The sequence below is a fragment of the Saccoglossus kowalevskii genome, chromosome 18 (assembly GCF_978046115.1).
Source record: "Saccoglossus kowalevskii chromosome 18, keSacKowa6.1, whole genome shotgun sequence".
NCBI lineage: Eukaryota > Metazoa > Hemichordata > Enteropneusta > Harrimaniidae > Saccoglossus > Saccoglossus kowalevskii.
Genome location: NC_140658.1, coordinates 30,475,153 through 30,490,144, shown reverse-complemented (window position 1 = coordinate 30,490,144; position 14,992 = coordinate 30,475,153). Strand labels below are relative to the sequence as shown.

General features: G+C 39.4%; 1 protein-coding gene across 1 annotated transcript in view; it reads right to left on the bottom strand.

Annotated features, from left to right (window-relative positions):
- Nucleotides 1-4,116: 4,116 nt before the first annotated feature.
- The window catches only part of LOC144343546 (transient receptor potential-gamma protein-like), a 30,927-nt gene continuing 20,051 nt past the window's right edge, over nucleotides 4,117-14,992 (bottom strand). The window contains exons 6-11 of the mRNA XM_085493062.1: nucleotides 9,106-9,254; nucleotides 8,195-8,889; nucleotides 7,075-7,273; nucleotides 6,225-6,392; nucleotides 5,348-5,389; nucleotides 4,117-4,572 (exon numbers count right to left, since the gene is read on the bottom strand). Coding sequence (XP_085349188.1) covers nucleotides 4,117-4,572; nucleotides 5,348-5,389; nucleotides 6,225-6,392; nucleotides 7,075-7,273; nucleotides 8,195-8,889; nucleotides 9,106-9,254 — 1,709 coding nt within the window. The remainder of the gene's footprint in view (nucleotides 4,573-5,347; nucleotides 5,390-6,224; nucleotides 6,393-7,074; nucleotides 7,274-8,194; nucleotides 8,890-9,105; nucleotides 9,255-14,992) is intronic.

Sequence of the window (14,992 nt, the reverse complement as noted above, 5' to 3'; positions counted from 1 at the left end):
TGTGAAGATGACAACAAAATCGCGATGTCTCGACTTACAAACTTGTATATTCTCTAGTTTACCAGCTGTCAACAAATCTATGCAAACTGCAATGCGAGTTCCAACTTATGAAGAACTCGCTGTCTCTAACGGACGTCCGAGTAAAATATAATGCAGGGTGATTCGGCAGTTTATAAATAGCACATCGTTGATACCTTGACATTCCTCTGTATAACCCGTACTTTGAGTGATGTTTGTCTGTCAATATCATGACAATACTCAAGAGTAGGTTAAATACGCAGATGGCTGGGTTGCTATTTTAATTAATTAGTGTTTAGGAGTACCAGTAAGTGGTATAGTGCTTTGCTAACAAGTAATAATACGTAATATAGTAATAGACGTTCGTAGCAAATGTCACCGATATAATTAAATAAACATTGAGTTTTAATTCTGATATTTTTGCTGATAAGGGAAAGTAAGTAAATTAAATTCACGTAAACAAATGACATGCTCAATTACAATAGAACTCATCGTGCAATTGAGAAAGTCCAATGAACTAACTAAAAATTCTACCAGAAAACATAACGCACTCGTCATTGTCACTGGTGGCGCTCGCTTTATTCCAAAGTGAAACACACCATACGTCATTTCCGATACTCTATGTAACCGACATTGTTATGATGACCGAAGGTTCAAATTCGCATGAATGTATATACAAGGTCTTTATCCACTTATATACTCAAAATGTGTGCGTCCAAAAACAAATTTATTTGCATATCAATGAATGAAAAATATAAGCAGTGTCGTTTTAGATTACAATCATCCTGTGTTATCATTATCTGGATGAATTGATCGAAAAATAGTTGATCATAGAAGGAACGGCGTTAAAGGATTGTTAAACTAAGGCAAAATACGTTATTTCTCAGACACAATTGACATTTTGACTTCTTTGATACGAGTCTAGTTTATTTTCCTGAATGTAATGGTGCATGAACAAACCACATGTGTGTATGAAGAGACAATAGTATGGGTACATATATAGACTACGTGTAGATACACGAATGAACCACGTGTGAATGCATATATAGACTACGTATGGGTGCACATATAGACTACGTGTGGATGCATATATAGACTACATGTGTGTGCATATATAGACTACATGTGTGTGCATATATAGACTACGTGTGGATGCACATATAGATTACATGTGGATGCATATATAGACAACGTGTGGGTGCATGTATAGACTACGTGTGGATGAATGAATGAACCACACGTGAGTGCATATATAAACTACGTGTTAGTGCATGAATAAAGTACGAAGGAATGCATATATAGACTACGTGTGGGTGCATATATAGACTACGTGTGGATTCATATATAGACTACGTGTGGATGCATGAATGGACCACATATGAGTGCATATATAAACTACGTGTGAGTGCGTGAATAAACTACGAGTGAATGCATATATAGACTACGTGTGGGTGCACATATAGACTACGTGTAAATGCATATATAGACCACGCGTGGGTGCATATATAGACTACGTGTGGGTGCACATATAGACTACGTGTGGCTGCATATATAGACTATGTGTGGCTGCATGAATGGACCACGTGTGAATGCATGAATAGACTACGCGTGAGTGCATATATAGACTATATATAGATTTTGTGTGAGTACATGAATAATACCACATGTGGTTTCATGAAGAGACCCCGTATGGGTGCTTAATAGACCACGTGTGGGTTCGTAAACTAAACAACGTGTGGGTGCTGAATAAACCACTTGTGGATTCAACCACGTGTTGGTTCATAAATAGATCACGTGTCGGTGCATGAATAGAATACGTGAGGGTACATGAATGGAGTGTTGGCAGTTGGTGTAAGCTGTAAACGAACTTCGAACGAACATATACATTTTGGACATAATTCGAATAGTGCACACCTGAAACTCCCAAAATGAAGTAACTAGTCGACAGTATTTTGAACACTGTCAGTCAACGTATTTATTATTCATGATAAAAGACAAAATGAAAAGTGACATCAATCAAAAAAGAAGTGTTTTAATTGGAACTGCTAGCATATTAAAAAACGCTACACGACACTACTTATTCACATTTCAATTTATAATACTCGGTGCTTTATTCATAAACAACTCATAGAAAACGCACATTTCAGCAACTATATTTGTTCAGCGATTGTACATGTCACAAATTGTCTCATTATAGTGTTAAAACGTGTTCTAACATACAGGGTCCGACCTGAAGTTATTAATAAATCAATCGTGATAGAACGTGATAGTATACATTGCAGTATAAGACGAAAACACTGAGTACTCAGATGACGAATAGGCAATATTTTAGAAAAAAGAATGATACCATTAATGTTAACTTTGGATTAAGAGCATTTTGAACTTAATCGCATATAAATTTACGCGTTATCGTGTTCGGATGATGAGATCCTTTTTAAATCATTCTAGATTCAATTGTCAATAACTGAATGCGAGTATACAACGTCGAAACCACTTAGAAGGCAACAGACGTCTAAAAAATTGAAAATGTCACCAATGACATTAAGATTTGCCATTATGTAAAACGCTAGCGTGTAAATCAGTTGTGAAGTCTGAGTAGTCGTCGGGTTTAATTATTAAGAAATGGTTATATTATTTTGTTAAATGTATATATGTTCATAATTTAATTTTTAGTATTTGCGTCGGAATTTTAAATGGAATAGCAAAATATCATTCCTGTGTCCTGTGCTGAAATTATTGGTGAAATTAGTGTATTTCTTTAAAAAACTCTTCATACCTTTAAGGTTAAGAGAGACTCCAAATAGATCTTTAAATAAATCGGACCGATAATAAACTGTTTTCATCCCCACGAACAATTACTTAATAGTTTTGTAATTGTAAAATACATTAACAACTGTATTGCAGGTTGAGGAGTAAGCAAACGTATGCATTGACCTGTGGCAACGAAATGGCTCCCCAGAGAATTCGTTTACTCCAATGTAATCCGGAAAAGAATGTCACCTGATTGTATTGGTCTGTTACTATGTAACCGGAACTAGTGTAAAATGTATTCAATTTTTTTTACAAAAAACGAAGTTGCATTTCTGTTTGAGAAAATGAATCAGTCCGGAGGGCTGTGGGTGTGCCTGTTCTCATGTATTGAAGTCACGGAGGCAGTCAGTCAGTGGTGACACAGAATTCTGTCTGTGTCGTTTACGTATTTATGTAAAGATTCACAAGACCATTGTTTAGTGCAATGCGAAGGGCATTCTGAATGCATATGGTTGGAATCTCGAAGAGAATGGCGCCCCTTATGGTGAACACAAACCAACATTGTACAAATGGTTGAGAACGAAAACATTATTTGTCAAACTCTGTTAATAACTGGAGAATTAACAATATTATGAAGTAACTGGTTTCACCCAAGCAGGCTGTACATGTATGAATTAAAAATAAAGTAAGTGTAGGAAGTAATGTGCGTTATTGTCACTAGTGGACGCTACAACATACATTTAATACCGTTACAATTTACGATAAAAAAGTCTAGAAGAAGATTAGATATTAACACTATAAAATTTTAAAACTAAACAACTACAACACTCATTGAAAATGTAATTAAATTCAAATTCTTATAGGTTTCAAATTGCTCTTCTGAATCAAGTTACTTTCTCCCATAAATAATTATGCCAATTCAAACTTGTGTTATGTGTACATTTATGTCATCATCAGTCAATTCAAACTTGTGTTATGTGTACATTTATGTCATCATCAGTCAATTTAAACTTGTGTTATGTGTACATTTATGTCATCATAAGTCAATTCAAACTTGTGTTATGTGTACATTTATGTCATCATCAGTCAATTTAAACTGTGTTATGTGTACATTTATGTCATTATCAGTCAATTCAAACTTGTGTTATGTGTACATTTATGTTATTATCAGTCAATTCAAACTTGTGTTATGTATACATTTATGTCATCATCAGTCAATTTAAACTGTGTTATGTGTACATTTATGTCATTATCAGTCAATTCAAACTTGTGTTATGTGTACATTTATGTTATTATCAGTCAATTCAAACTTGTGTTATGTGTACATTTATGTCATTATCAGTCAATTCAAACTTGTGTTATGTGTACATTTATGTCTTCATCACTCGTTTCAGAAAAAAGATCTTCATCATCCATGAACTGAAACAAACTATTTGTTTCCGCTGTCTTATATTGTGTATCCGAAAATATTTCCGGTCGAACCGGAAGTCTTGCTTCAACTGCGACGTGGATGGCGTCCTTTATAGCTTGTAGAAACTGACTGCCAATCACAAACGCCTCTGCGGTCTCCTTCCCCTTCTCTTCCTCCTCTTTTACGACATCTCCGTGAACATCATGCTGGATTGATTGCATCGTTTTGTTCATATAGCCGAGTACCTCGAATGTATCAAACTTCAGGCCAGATACCTCTTGTTTTATTTGTAACACCCAGCTGCCGGCGCCTTCACCCCCGGTACCGCCCTCCATGGCTGATTGTGTCTTCTGAGCAAAGAAGTACCGTTGGATGAGTTCATGCATCAGTACCTACAATTGAAATAGAATTTGCCAATACACCGTTCCTGAAAGTTTCGCTCTCTACATGAACGAAGTACTTATATGACGTATTGAAATGACGATTTGTGTTGGGTTTGTGATCATTTAGAATAAGCCAAAGCTCTCTCTGTAATTTGTATTGATGACAACAAATCGAAACAACAGAGTATTTTGCTCGCCCACCTACATCACAAGAACACTTTGTTGCTAGAAATTACAGTCGCACTATTCTCACGTTAATGAGTTGGGATTTGTATTCAGGTCACTGTTTGTCGGTGCTATTTTCAAATTGGTGTATAGAGTTACATTAAACCAATCGGTGCGCAGATGAAATAACAAATTTTGAACACCCATAGAGCACATTCCCCTATTAAAACAAAAACACAACTGAACAATCTCGTTCAAAACTATTACAATCTCAGTAATACTCTACATAATCGGGACTGCGACCACCATAGAATATGTTTGTGTTACAGTCATAAAACAAAACAATGCAAACATGAAACAGATGAATTGTTCTCCTCTCTCAAATTGATTCTTGTGGCATCAGTTAAAGCAGCTCAGATATGTAAAAAATCGGGATCATTGCTGCCACACAAGGTCAATAGAAGACTCATGATTACTGTGTTAACACAAGATCGACAAGAAACTGCAGATTATTGTGACCACATAATGTCTACAGGTACTTCAGAATCTGTGGGACTACAGAAGGGGTGACAAGAAACTGGGGAGCAATGTGACTACACTAGATCGATAGAAGACTCACCTTATATTCTTCCTCTTTAGCTTTAATCCTTTTCTCTTTTTTCTGTAAATGAAAAAAACAATCAAGTCATTGTCAATGACATAGTCCACGTTTGTATTATAGATGCAATATATATATATATATATATATATATATATATATGATATATGGCTACGTGGAACTGCAATCATTTAAACAAGATGGTTCCCAGTCAGCATTTTTTGGATACAAAAATTCATGTGTGTTTGTCTGAGATATGACGGCGTTTACTGTTCTAGGCAAGTCGAATATACGGACCTGCATTCTTTGAAACAAAATAGCTACAAGTCGGCCTTTTTGATCCTAATCGAAAAAATCATTAAATGACGTACATCAAGTGTATTATGTTTGAACAGATTATGTCCATGCACGACTGGGATCCTGTTCCGGAATAGAAAATGTGTGACTTTGATGCATTTTTGGCATTCAAATGTCTGCCATTAGACCATCATGGGATTATGAAGCACATGCGATATAATGTCTGATGAATGTGTTATGTTTGAGCGGCTCAAGCATGTGTCAGATATGGCTGGATACGGACGTTCAAACGAAAGCCAATATATAAGCTCCCGTTTTCGGACTTTGTCCGAACGGGTGTTAAAATTAAATATAACTGTTATAATATGATGTTGTACGTCTCTCATTAAACCATCGCGAAATATTCTAGTGAACATTTCAAATGCAACCGCCTGTTCGTGAAACATTTATCATGTATAGTCTGATTATGTGGAGATGTTACGTAATATGAATGTTGTTGTATATATTAAATTGGTAAAGTGCGCAGTTTTACATAATGTATAGGCTTTCATTTGTCAACTAAATTACATAGTACAACATCCCCTCCCTTTTATCATCTTACCATCATTTTCTTTTGAATCTCCGCATCACTACACATAGATCGCCGAAATGATTTCACAGCATCCCATCGAGGTATCAAGTTAAATGGTGGAAAAAGAGAGGCATTCTTCTCGTAAAAGCTAATCCACAGAGTGGATCTAGAGAACTTCCATTGGATGTCTGCATCTTCCTGAAAGTAGCAATAGTTTTCAAAACTTTTATTACTGCGTGTGTGCGCGTACATGGAGTATCTTCAATCTTGTTGAGGGTCCAAATTTTGGTTTGAGTAATAACAATAATATTCTAATGAATGCAATTCAAACTGGATAAATATGTTCAATGTGTAACTCATATGGCATTAAGGTCGAAACATAATTTCAATACAAAATTATAGCTACAACCTTTAAACTTTACACGCTCGAAACCACCAAGACCCATTTAGATTTTCATGACAAAGTGTCAAAGTATATGGGTTATTACGTTCGCAATATAACTACAAGGCAAGACACTTAAGTTCTTCGCGTGAACTTCAATAATTTAGTTACATTTCAAGGTCAGATTTCATGTCACAGTGTGTATGTATGTGTGACCGCAATAGATATTCAAGGTAAAGATATGTACCCCTTTCAAACTTACAAGACCAGGTTAGTGTTTAAGGTCAAGATTTAATGTGACATTCCTTGTCACATGGTCACCAAACACGTTTCAAGCTACACAGCTGTAAGGTCTAAACTGTGTCTCTGAGTGTTGATATAAATATTGAAGAAATCTAACGCAAGTTGGCTATTCTCCGTGGGCTGGCTAGTTGAGACCCTAATTTAGTGTATTCATTTTCAAAACAACTATTACCAATAAAAGGATCTCTGACTTACCTCAATTCTGGTGTAAGTATTACTCATCATAGCTATCAGAATGTTGAGTAATGCAATGATGGCAATCACATTGTATACAGCGAATAGCAAATAACCCACCAATTCTGTCAACCAATGGTTGGGTATGGTCACCTCTAAACTCCGTAAGTCCACCATTCCGAACAAAGCCCAAAACAGAGATGCCAGAGCAGTTTGTAGGCTGAAATAAGAAAATAATAAATTAAAAAATCATATCATATGTACGAAATGTGTGTAGTATGAAATTTATCATGGAAACATAAAGAAAACATTTAGTATGAAATTTGCCATGGGAACATAAAGAAAACATTTAGTATGAAATTTGTCATGGGAACATAAAGAAAACATTTAGTATGAAATTTGCCATGGGAACATAAAGAAAACATTTAGTATGAAATTTGCCATGGGAACATAAAGAAAACATTTAGTATGAAATTTGCCATGGGAACATAAAGAAAACATTTAGTATGAAATTTGCCATGGGAACATAAAGAAAACATTTAGTATGAAATTTGTCATGGGAACATAAAGAAAACATTTAGTATGAAATTTGCCATGGGAACATAAAGAAAACATTTAGTATGAAATTTGCCATGGGAACATAAAGAAAACATTTAGTATGAAATTTGCCATGGGAACATAAAGAAAACATTTAGTATGAAATTTGCCATGGGAACATAAAGAAAACATTTAGTATGAAATTTGCCATGGGAACATAAAGAAAACATTTAGTATGAAATTTGTCATGGGAACATAAAGAAAACATTTAGTATGAAATTTGCCATGGGAACATAAAGAAAACATTTAGTATGAAATTTGCCATGGGAACATGAATAAAACAACTGTAAATTGTCTCTACTTAGGTTTTAATTAATGAAAAATACGATTGTTTCCGAAATCAATAAACAAACGATGTTACAATATTGTTTGTATTACTATCGCGTAATGAGAATGTACGATAACAAAATTATAAACCTGTAATAATATGCTGTCATGTGATGAAATAATGTGTCAATAAACAAATTAATTGTTGTCAAAGACAGCGCCCTCATTTCGAAAAATATGCGAATTAAGTAAGCTTCTTCTAAACAGATAAACATACTTCTTGTACGGAATTTTACATCTAGTTATATCACTTCGTATGCATGCACCAGCATAGTCCTCGGTATACAAATGGTAAAGCTCACTCAGCCCAACGGAAAATGCCAACAATATCAACGAAAACAATGCTGCGAATTTCAAGATATCTCCTCCCATGCGACCAAAGGAAATCTGCATCGGGCCAATGTCCAGATGAACAACGGTAACCCGAACAATTCGCAGAAAGCTGAAAACCTTCGCCAGAGAGAGAAGTCCCTCGGCGATAAGTAGCGGGTGTGTCGCCGGTAGGTTACTAAGAGTTGTGTTGCTGCCACCACTAGAAGACCTCGCCCTAGGGCGTAACCTCGCAGGGATACGTGCAGCACGGCGTACCCTCGTTCCAGGCTCAGCAACTTCCTCCTCGCTCTCGAAGTCTTCTGCATCAAAATATTCTTCAATTTTGGAGAAGCGTTCATCCAACATAGACACAAACTCAACTTGAAGGGCGTCTTGCTTTAGAACGATATCGTCAAGTTTATAGGCAATGTCATCAAAAATGTCGTACTGGGAATCATATAATTCTGACGCCAGCGATGAGTTTATAAATAACATCTCGCTGGGGATTATCTCTTTCGGAGCTTCGGTGAATGTGATGTTTTGTGTCCCGTTTATTAATGGCGGACTTGGTGTTGTATTGGCATGTATGCTGTAGATAACCTAAAATATGCAAATGAGCAATTAGTGTGATATACAGATAACGATATTATCAAGTTTAATCCAAAATGCATTTTTAAATAGCAGAATATTTGGACATCAGTGAGCAAACAAAGACAATAGTGAGAAACACGAGAATCAAAAAAGACTATTTATATCACATGGTACTTTTGTTCGAGTGTCCCATGTATAATGATTTCTTTTTTCGTTGCTACTAACCTGCATTGCTGATATAGCTCGTACAGATATCCACGCCCAATACAAGGTAAGTGTACATATATCGAACATGCTTGTTTCTATGGAAACATTTCTTTTGCAACATGATATACCTTTGTCGAAGAGGGGACTCACTTCTTGCCACGTCATAGCTGAAAATATTCCACACAAAACAGAATATAAGCAGCCTTCCACTCACCTAGACTCTATGCAGAGTTTCATTCATTATACTCCACTCCACTCACACCTAGATTCTATGCGGTGGTTCACTCATTATACGCCACTCCACTCACACCTAGACTTTGTGCAGTGTTTCACTCATTATACTCCACTCCACTCACACCTAGACTCTATGCAGTGTTTCACTCATTATACGCCACTCCACTCACACCTAGACTCATGCAGTGTTTCACTCATTATACTCCACTCCACTCACACCTACAATCTATGCAGTGTTTCACTCATTATACTCCACCCACACCTAGACTCTATGCAGTGTTTCACTCATTATACTCCACTCCACTCACACCTAGACTCTATGCAGTGTTCCACTCATTATAAGCCACTCCACTCACACCTAGACTCATGCAGTGTTTCACTCATTATACGCCACTCCACTCACACCTAGACTCATGCAGTGTTTCACTCATTATACTCCACTCCACTCACACCTACAATCTTTGCAGTGTTTCACTCATTACACTCCACCCACACCTAGACTCTATGCAGTGTTTCACTCATTATACGCCACTCCACTCACACCTAGACTCATGCAGTGTTTCACTCATTGTACTCCACTCCACCCACACCTAGACTCGATGCAGTGTTTCACTCATTATACACCACTCCACTCACACCTAGACTCAATGCAGTGTTTCACTCATTATACGCCACTCCACTCACACCTAGACTCTATGCAGTGTTCCACTCATTATACGCCACTCCACTCACACCTAGACTCATGCAGTGTTTCACTCATTATACGCCACTCCACTCACACCTAGACTCATGCAGTGTTTCACTCATTATACGCCACTCCACTCACACCTAGACTTTGTGCAGTGTTTCACTCATTATACTCCACTCCACTCACACCTACAATCTATGCAGTGTTTCACTCATTATACTCCACCCACACCTAGACTCTATGCAGTGTTTCACTCATTATACTCCACTCCACTCACACCTAGACTCTATGCAGTGTTCCACTCATTATACGCCACTCCACTCACACCTAGACTCATGCAGTGTTTCACTCATTATACGCCACTCCACTCACACCTAGACTCATGCAGTGTTTCACTCATTGTACTCCACTCCACCCACACCTAGACTCGATGCAGTGTTTCACTCATTATACACCACTCCACTCACACCTAGACTCTATGCAGTGTTTCACTCATTATACGCCACTCCACTCACACCTAGACTCTATGCAGTGTTCCACTCATTATACGCCACTCCACTCACACCTAGACTCATGCAGTGTTTCACTCATTATACGCCACTCCACTCACACCTAGACTCATGCAGTGTTTCACTCATTATACGCCACTCCACTCACACCTAGACTCATGCAGTGTTTCACTCATTAAACGCCACTCCACTCACACCTAGACTCATGCAGTGTTTCACTCATTATACTCCACTCCACCCACACCTAGACTCCATGCAGTGTTTCACTCATTATTCTCCACTCTACTCACACCTTGACTCTATGCAGTGTATCACTCATTATACTCCACTCTACTCACACCAAGACTCTATGCAGTGTTTCACTCATTATACGCCACTCCACTCACACCTAGACTCTATGCAGTGTTTCACTCATTATACGCCACTCCACTCACACCTAGACTCATGCAGTGTTTCACTCATTATACTTCACTCCGCTCACACCTAGACTCTGTGCAGTGTTTCACTCATTATACTCCACTCTACTCACACCTAGACTCTATGCAGTGTTTCACTCAATATACTCCACTCCACTCACACCTAGACTCTATGCAGTGTTTCACTCATTATACTCCACTCTACTCACACCTAGACTCTATGCAGTGTTCCACTCATTATACGCCACTCCACTCACACCTAGACTCTATGCAGTGTTTCACTCATTATACGCCACTCCACTCACACCTAGACTCATGCAGTGTTTCACTCATTATACGCCACTCCACTCACACCTAGACTCTATGCAGTGTTTCACTCATTATACGCCACTCCACTCACACCTAGACTCATGCAGTGTTTCACTCATTATACTTCACTCCGCTCACACCTAGACTCTGTGCAGTGTTTCACTCATTATACTCCACTCTACTCACACCTAGACTCTATGCAGTGTTTCACTCAATATACTCCACTCCACTCACACCTAGACTCTATGCAGTGTTTCACTCATTATACTCCACTCTACTCACACCTAGACTCTATGCAGTGTTCCACTCATTATACGCCACTCCACTCACACCTAGACTCTATGCAGTGTTTCACTCATTATACGCCACTCCACTCACACCTAGACTCATGCAGTGTTTCACTCATTATACGCCACTCCACTCACACCTAGACTCTATGCAGTGTTTCACTCATTATACGCCACTCCACTCACACCTAGACTCATGCAGTGTTTCACTCATTATACTCCACTCCACTCACACCTACAATCTATGCAGTGTTTCACTCATTATACTCCACCCACACCTAGACTCTATGCAGTGTTTCACTCATTATACTCCACTCCACTCACACCTAGACTCTATGCAGTGTTCCACTCATTATAAGCCACTCCACTCACACCTAGACTCATGCAGTGTTTCACTCATTATACGCCACTCCACTCACACCTAGACTCATGCAGTGTTTCACTCATTATACTCCACTCCACTCACACCTACAATCTTTGCAGTGTTTCACTCATTACACTCCACCCACACCTAGACTCTATGCAGTGTTTCACTCATTATACGCCACTCCACTCACACCTAGACTCATGCAATGTTTCACTCATTGTACTCCACTCCACCCACACCTAGACTCGATGCAGTGTTTCACTCATTATACACCACTCCACTCACACCTAGACTCAATGCTGTGTTTCACTCATTATACGCCACTCCACTCACACCTAGATTCTATGCAGTGTTCCACTCATTATACGCCACTCCACTCACACCTAGACTCATGCAGTGTTTCACTCATTATACGCCACTCCACTCACACCTTGACTCATGCAGTGTTTCACTCATTATACGCCACTCCACTCACACCTAGACTTTGTGCAGTGTTTCACTCATTATACTCCACTCCACTCACACCTACAATCTATGCAGTGTTTCACTCATTATACGCCACTCCACTCACACCTAGACTCATGCAGTGTTTCACTCATTATACTCCACTCCACTCACACCTACAATCTATGCAGTGTTTCACTCATTATACTCCACCCACACCTAGACTCTATGCAGTGTTTCACTCATTATACTCCACTCCACTCACACCTAGACTCTATGCAGTGTTCCACTCATTATACGCCACTCCACTCACACCTAGACTCATGCAGTGTTTCACTCATTATACGCCACTCCACTCACACCTAGACTCATGCAGTGTTTCACTCATTGTACTCCACTCCACCCACACCTAGACTCGATGCAGTGTTTCACTCATTATACACCACTCCACTCACACCTAGACTCTATGCAGTGTTTCACTCATTATACGCCACTCCACTCACACCTAGACTCTATGCAGTGTTCCACTCATTATACGCCACTCCACTCACACCTAGACTCATGCAGTGTTTCACTCATTATACGCCACTCCACTCACACCTAGACTCATGCAGTGTTTCACTCATTATACGCCACTCCACTCACACCTAGACTCATGCAGTGTTTCACTCATTAAACGCCACTCCACTCACACCTAGACTCATGCAGTGTTTCACTCATTATACTCCACTCCACCCACACCTAGACTCCATGCAGTGTTTCACTCATTATTCTCCACTCTACTCACACCTTGACTCTATGCAGTGTTTCACTCATTATACGCCACTCTACTCACACCAAGACTCTATGCAGTGTTTCACTCATTATACGCCACTCCACTCACACCTAGACTCTATGCAGTGTTTCACTCATTATACGCCACTCCACTCACACCTAGACTCATGCAGTGTTTCACTCATTATACTTCACTCCGCTCACACCTAGACTCTGTGCAGTGTTTCACTCATTATACTCCACTCTACTCACACCTAGACTCTATGCAGTGTTTCACTCAATATACTCCACTCCACTCACACCTAGACTCTATGCAGTGTTTCACTCATTATACTCCACTCTACTCACACCTAGACTCTATGCAGTGTTCCACTCATTATACGCCACTCCACTCACACCTAGACTCTATGCAGTGTTTCACTCATTATACGCCACTCCACTCACACCTAGACTCATGCAGTGTTTCACTCATTATACGCCACTCCACTCACACCTAGACTCATGCAGTGTTTCACTCATTATACTCCACTCCACCCACATCTAGACTCTATGCAGTGTTTCACTCATTATACTCCACTCCACCCACACCTAGACTCTATGCAGTGTTTCACTCATTATACGCCACTCCACTCACACCTAGACTCATGCAATGTTTCACTCATTGTACTCCACTCCACCCACACCTAGACTCGATGCAGTGTTTCACTCATTATACACCACTCCACTCACACCTAGACTCAATGCTGTGTTTCACTCATTATACGCCACTCCACTCACACCTAGATTCTATGCAGTGTTCCACTCATTATACGCCACTCCACTCACACCTAGACTCATGCAGTGTTTCACTCATTATACGCCACTCCACTCACACCTTGACTCATGCAGTGTTTCACTCATTATACGCCACTCCACTCACACCTAGACTTTGTGCAGTGTTTCACTCATTATACTCCACTCCACTCACACCTACAATCTATGCAGTGTTTCACTCATTATACGCCACTCCACTCACACCTAGACTCATGCAGTGTTTCACTCATTATACTCCACTCCACTCACACCTACAATCTATGCAGTGTTTCACTCATTATACTCCACCCACACCTAGACTCTATGCAGTGTTTCACTCATTATACTCCACTCCACTCACACCTAGACTCTATGCAGTGTTCCACTCATTATACGCCACTCCACTCACACCTAGACTCATGCAGTGTTTCACTCATTATACGCCACTCCACTCACACCTAGACTCATGCAGTGTTTCACTCATTGTACTCCACTCCACCCACACCTAGACTCGATGCAGTGTTTCACTCATTATACACCACTCCACTCACACCTAGACTCTATGCAGTGTTTCACTCATTATACGCCACTCCACTCACACCTAGACTCTATGCAGTGTTCCACTCATTATACGCCACTCCACTCACACCTAGACTCATGCAGTGTTTCACTCATTATACGCCACTCCACTCACACCTAGACTCATGCAGTGTTTCACTCATTATACGCCACTCCACTCACACCTAGACTCATGCAGTGTTTCACTCATTAAACGCCACTCCACTCACACCTAGACTCATGCAGTGTTTCACTCATTATACTCCACTCCACCCACACCTAGACTCCATGCAGTGTTTCACTCATTATTCTCCACTCTACTCACACCTTGACTCTATGCAGTGTTTCACTCATTATACGCCACTCTACTCACACCAAGACTCTATGCAGTGTTTCACTCATTATACGCCACTCCACTCACACCTAGACTCTATGCAGTGTTTCACTCATTATACGCCACTCCACTCACACCTAGACTCATGCAGTGTTTCACTCATTATACTTCACTCCGCTCACACCTAGACTCT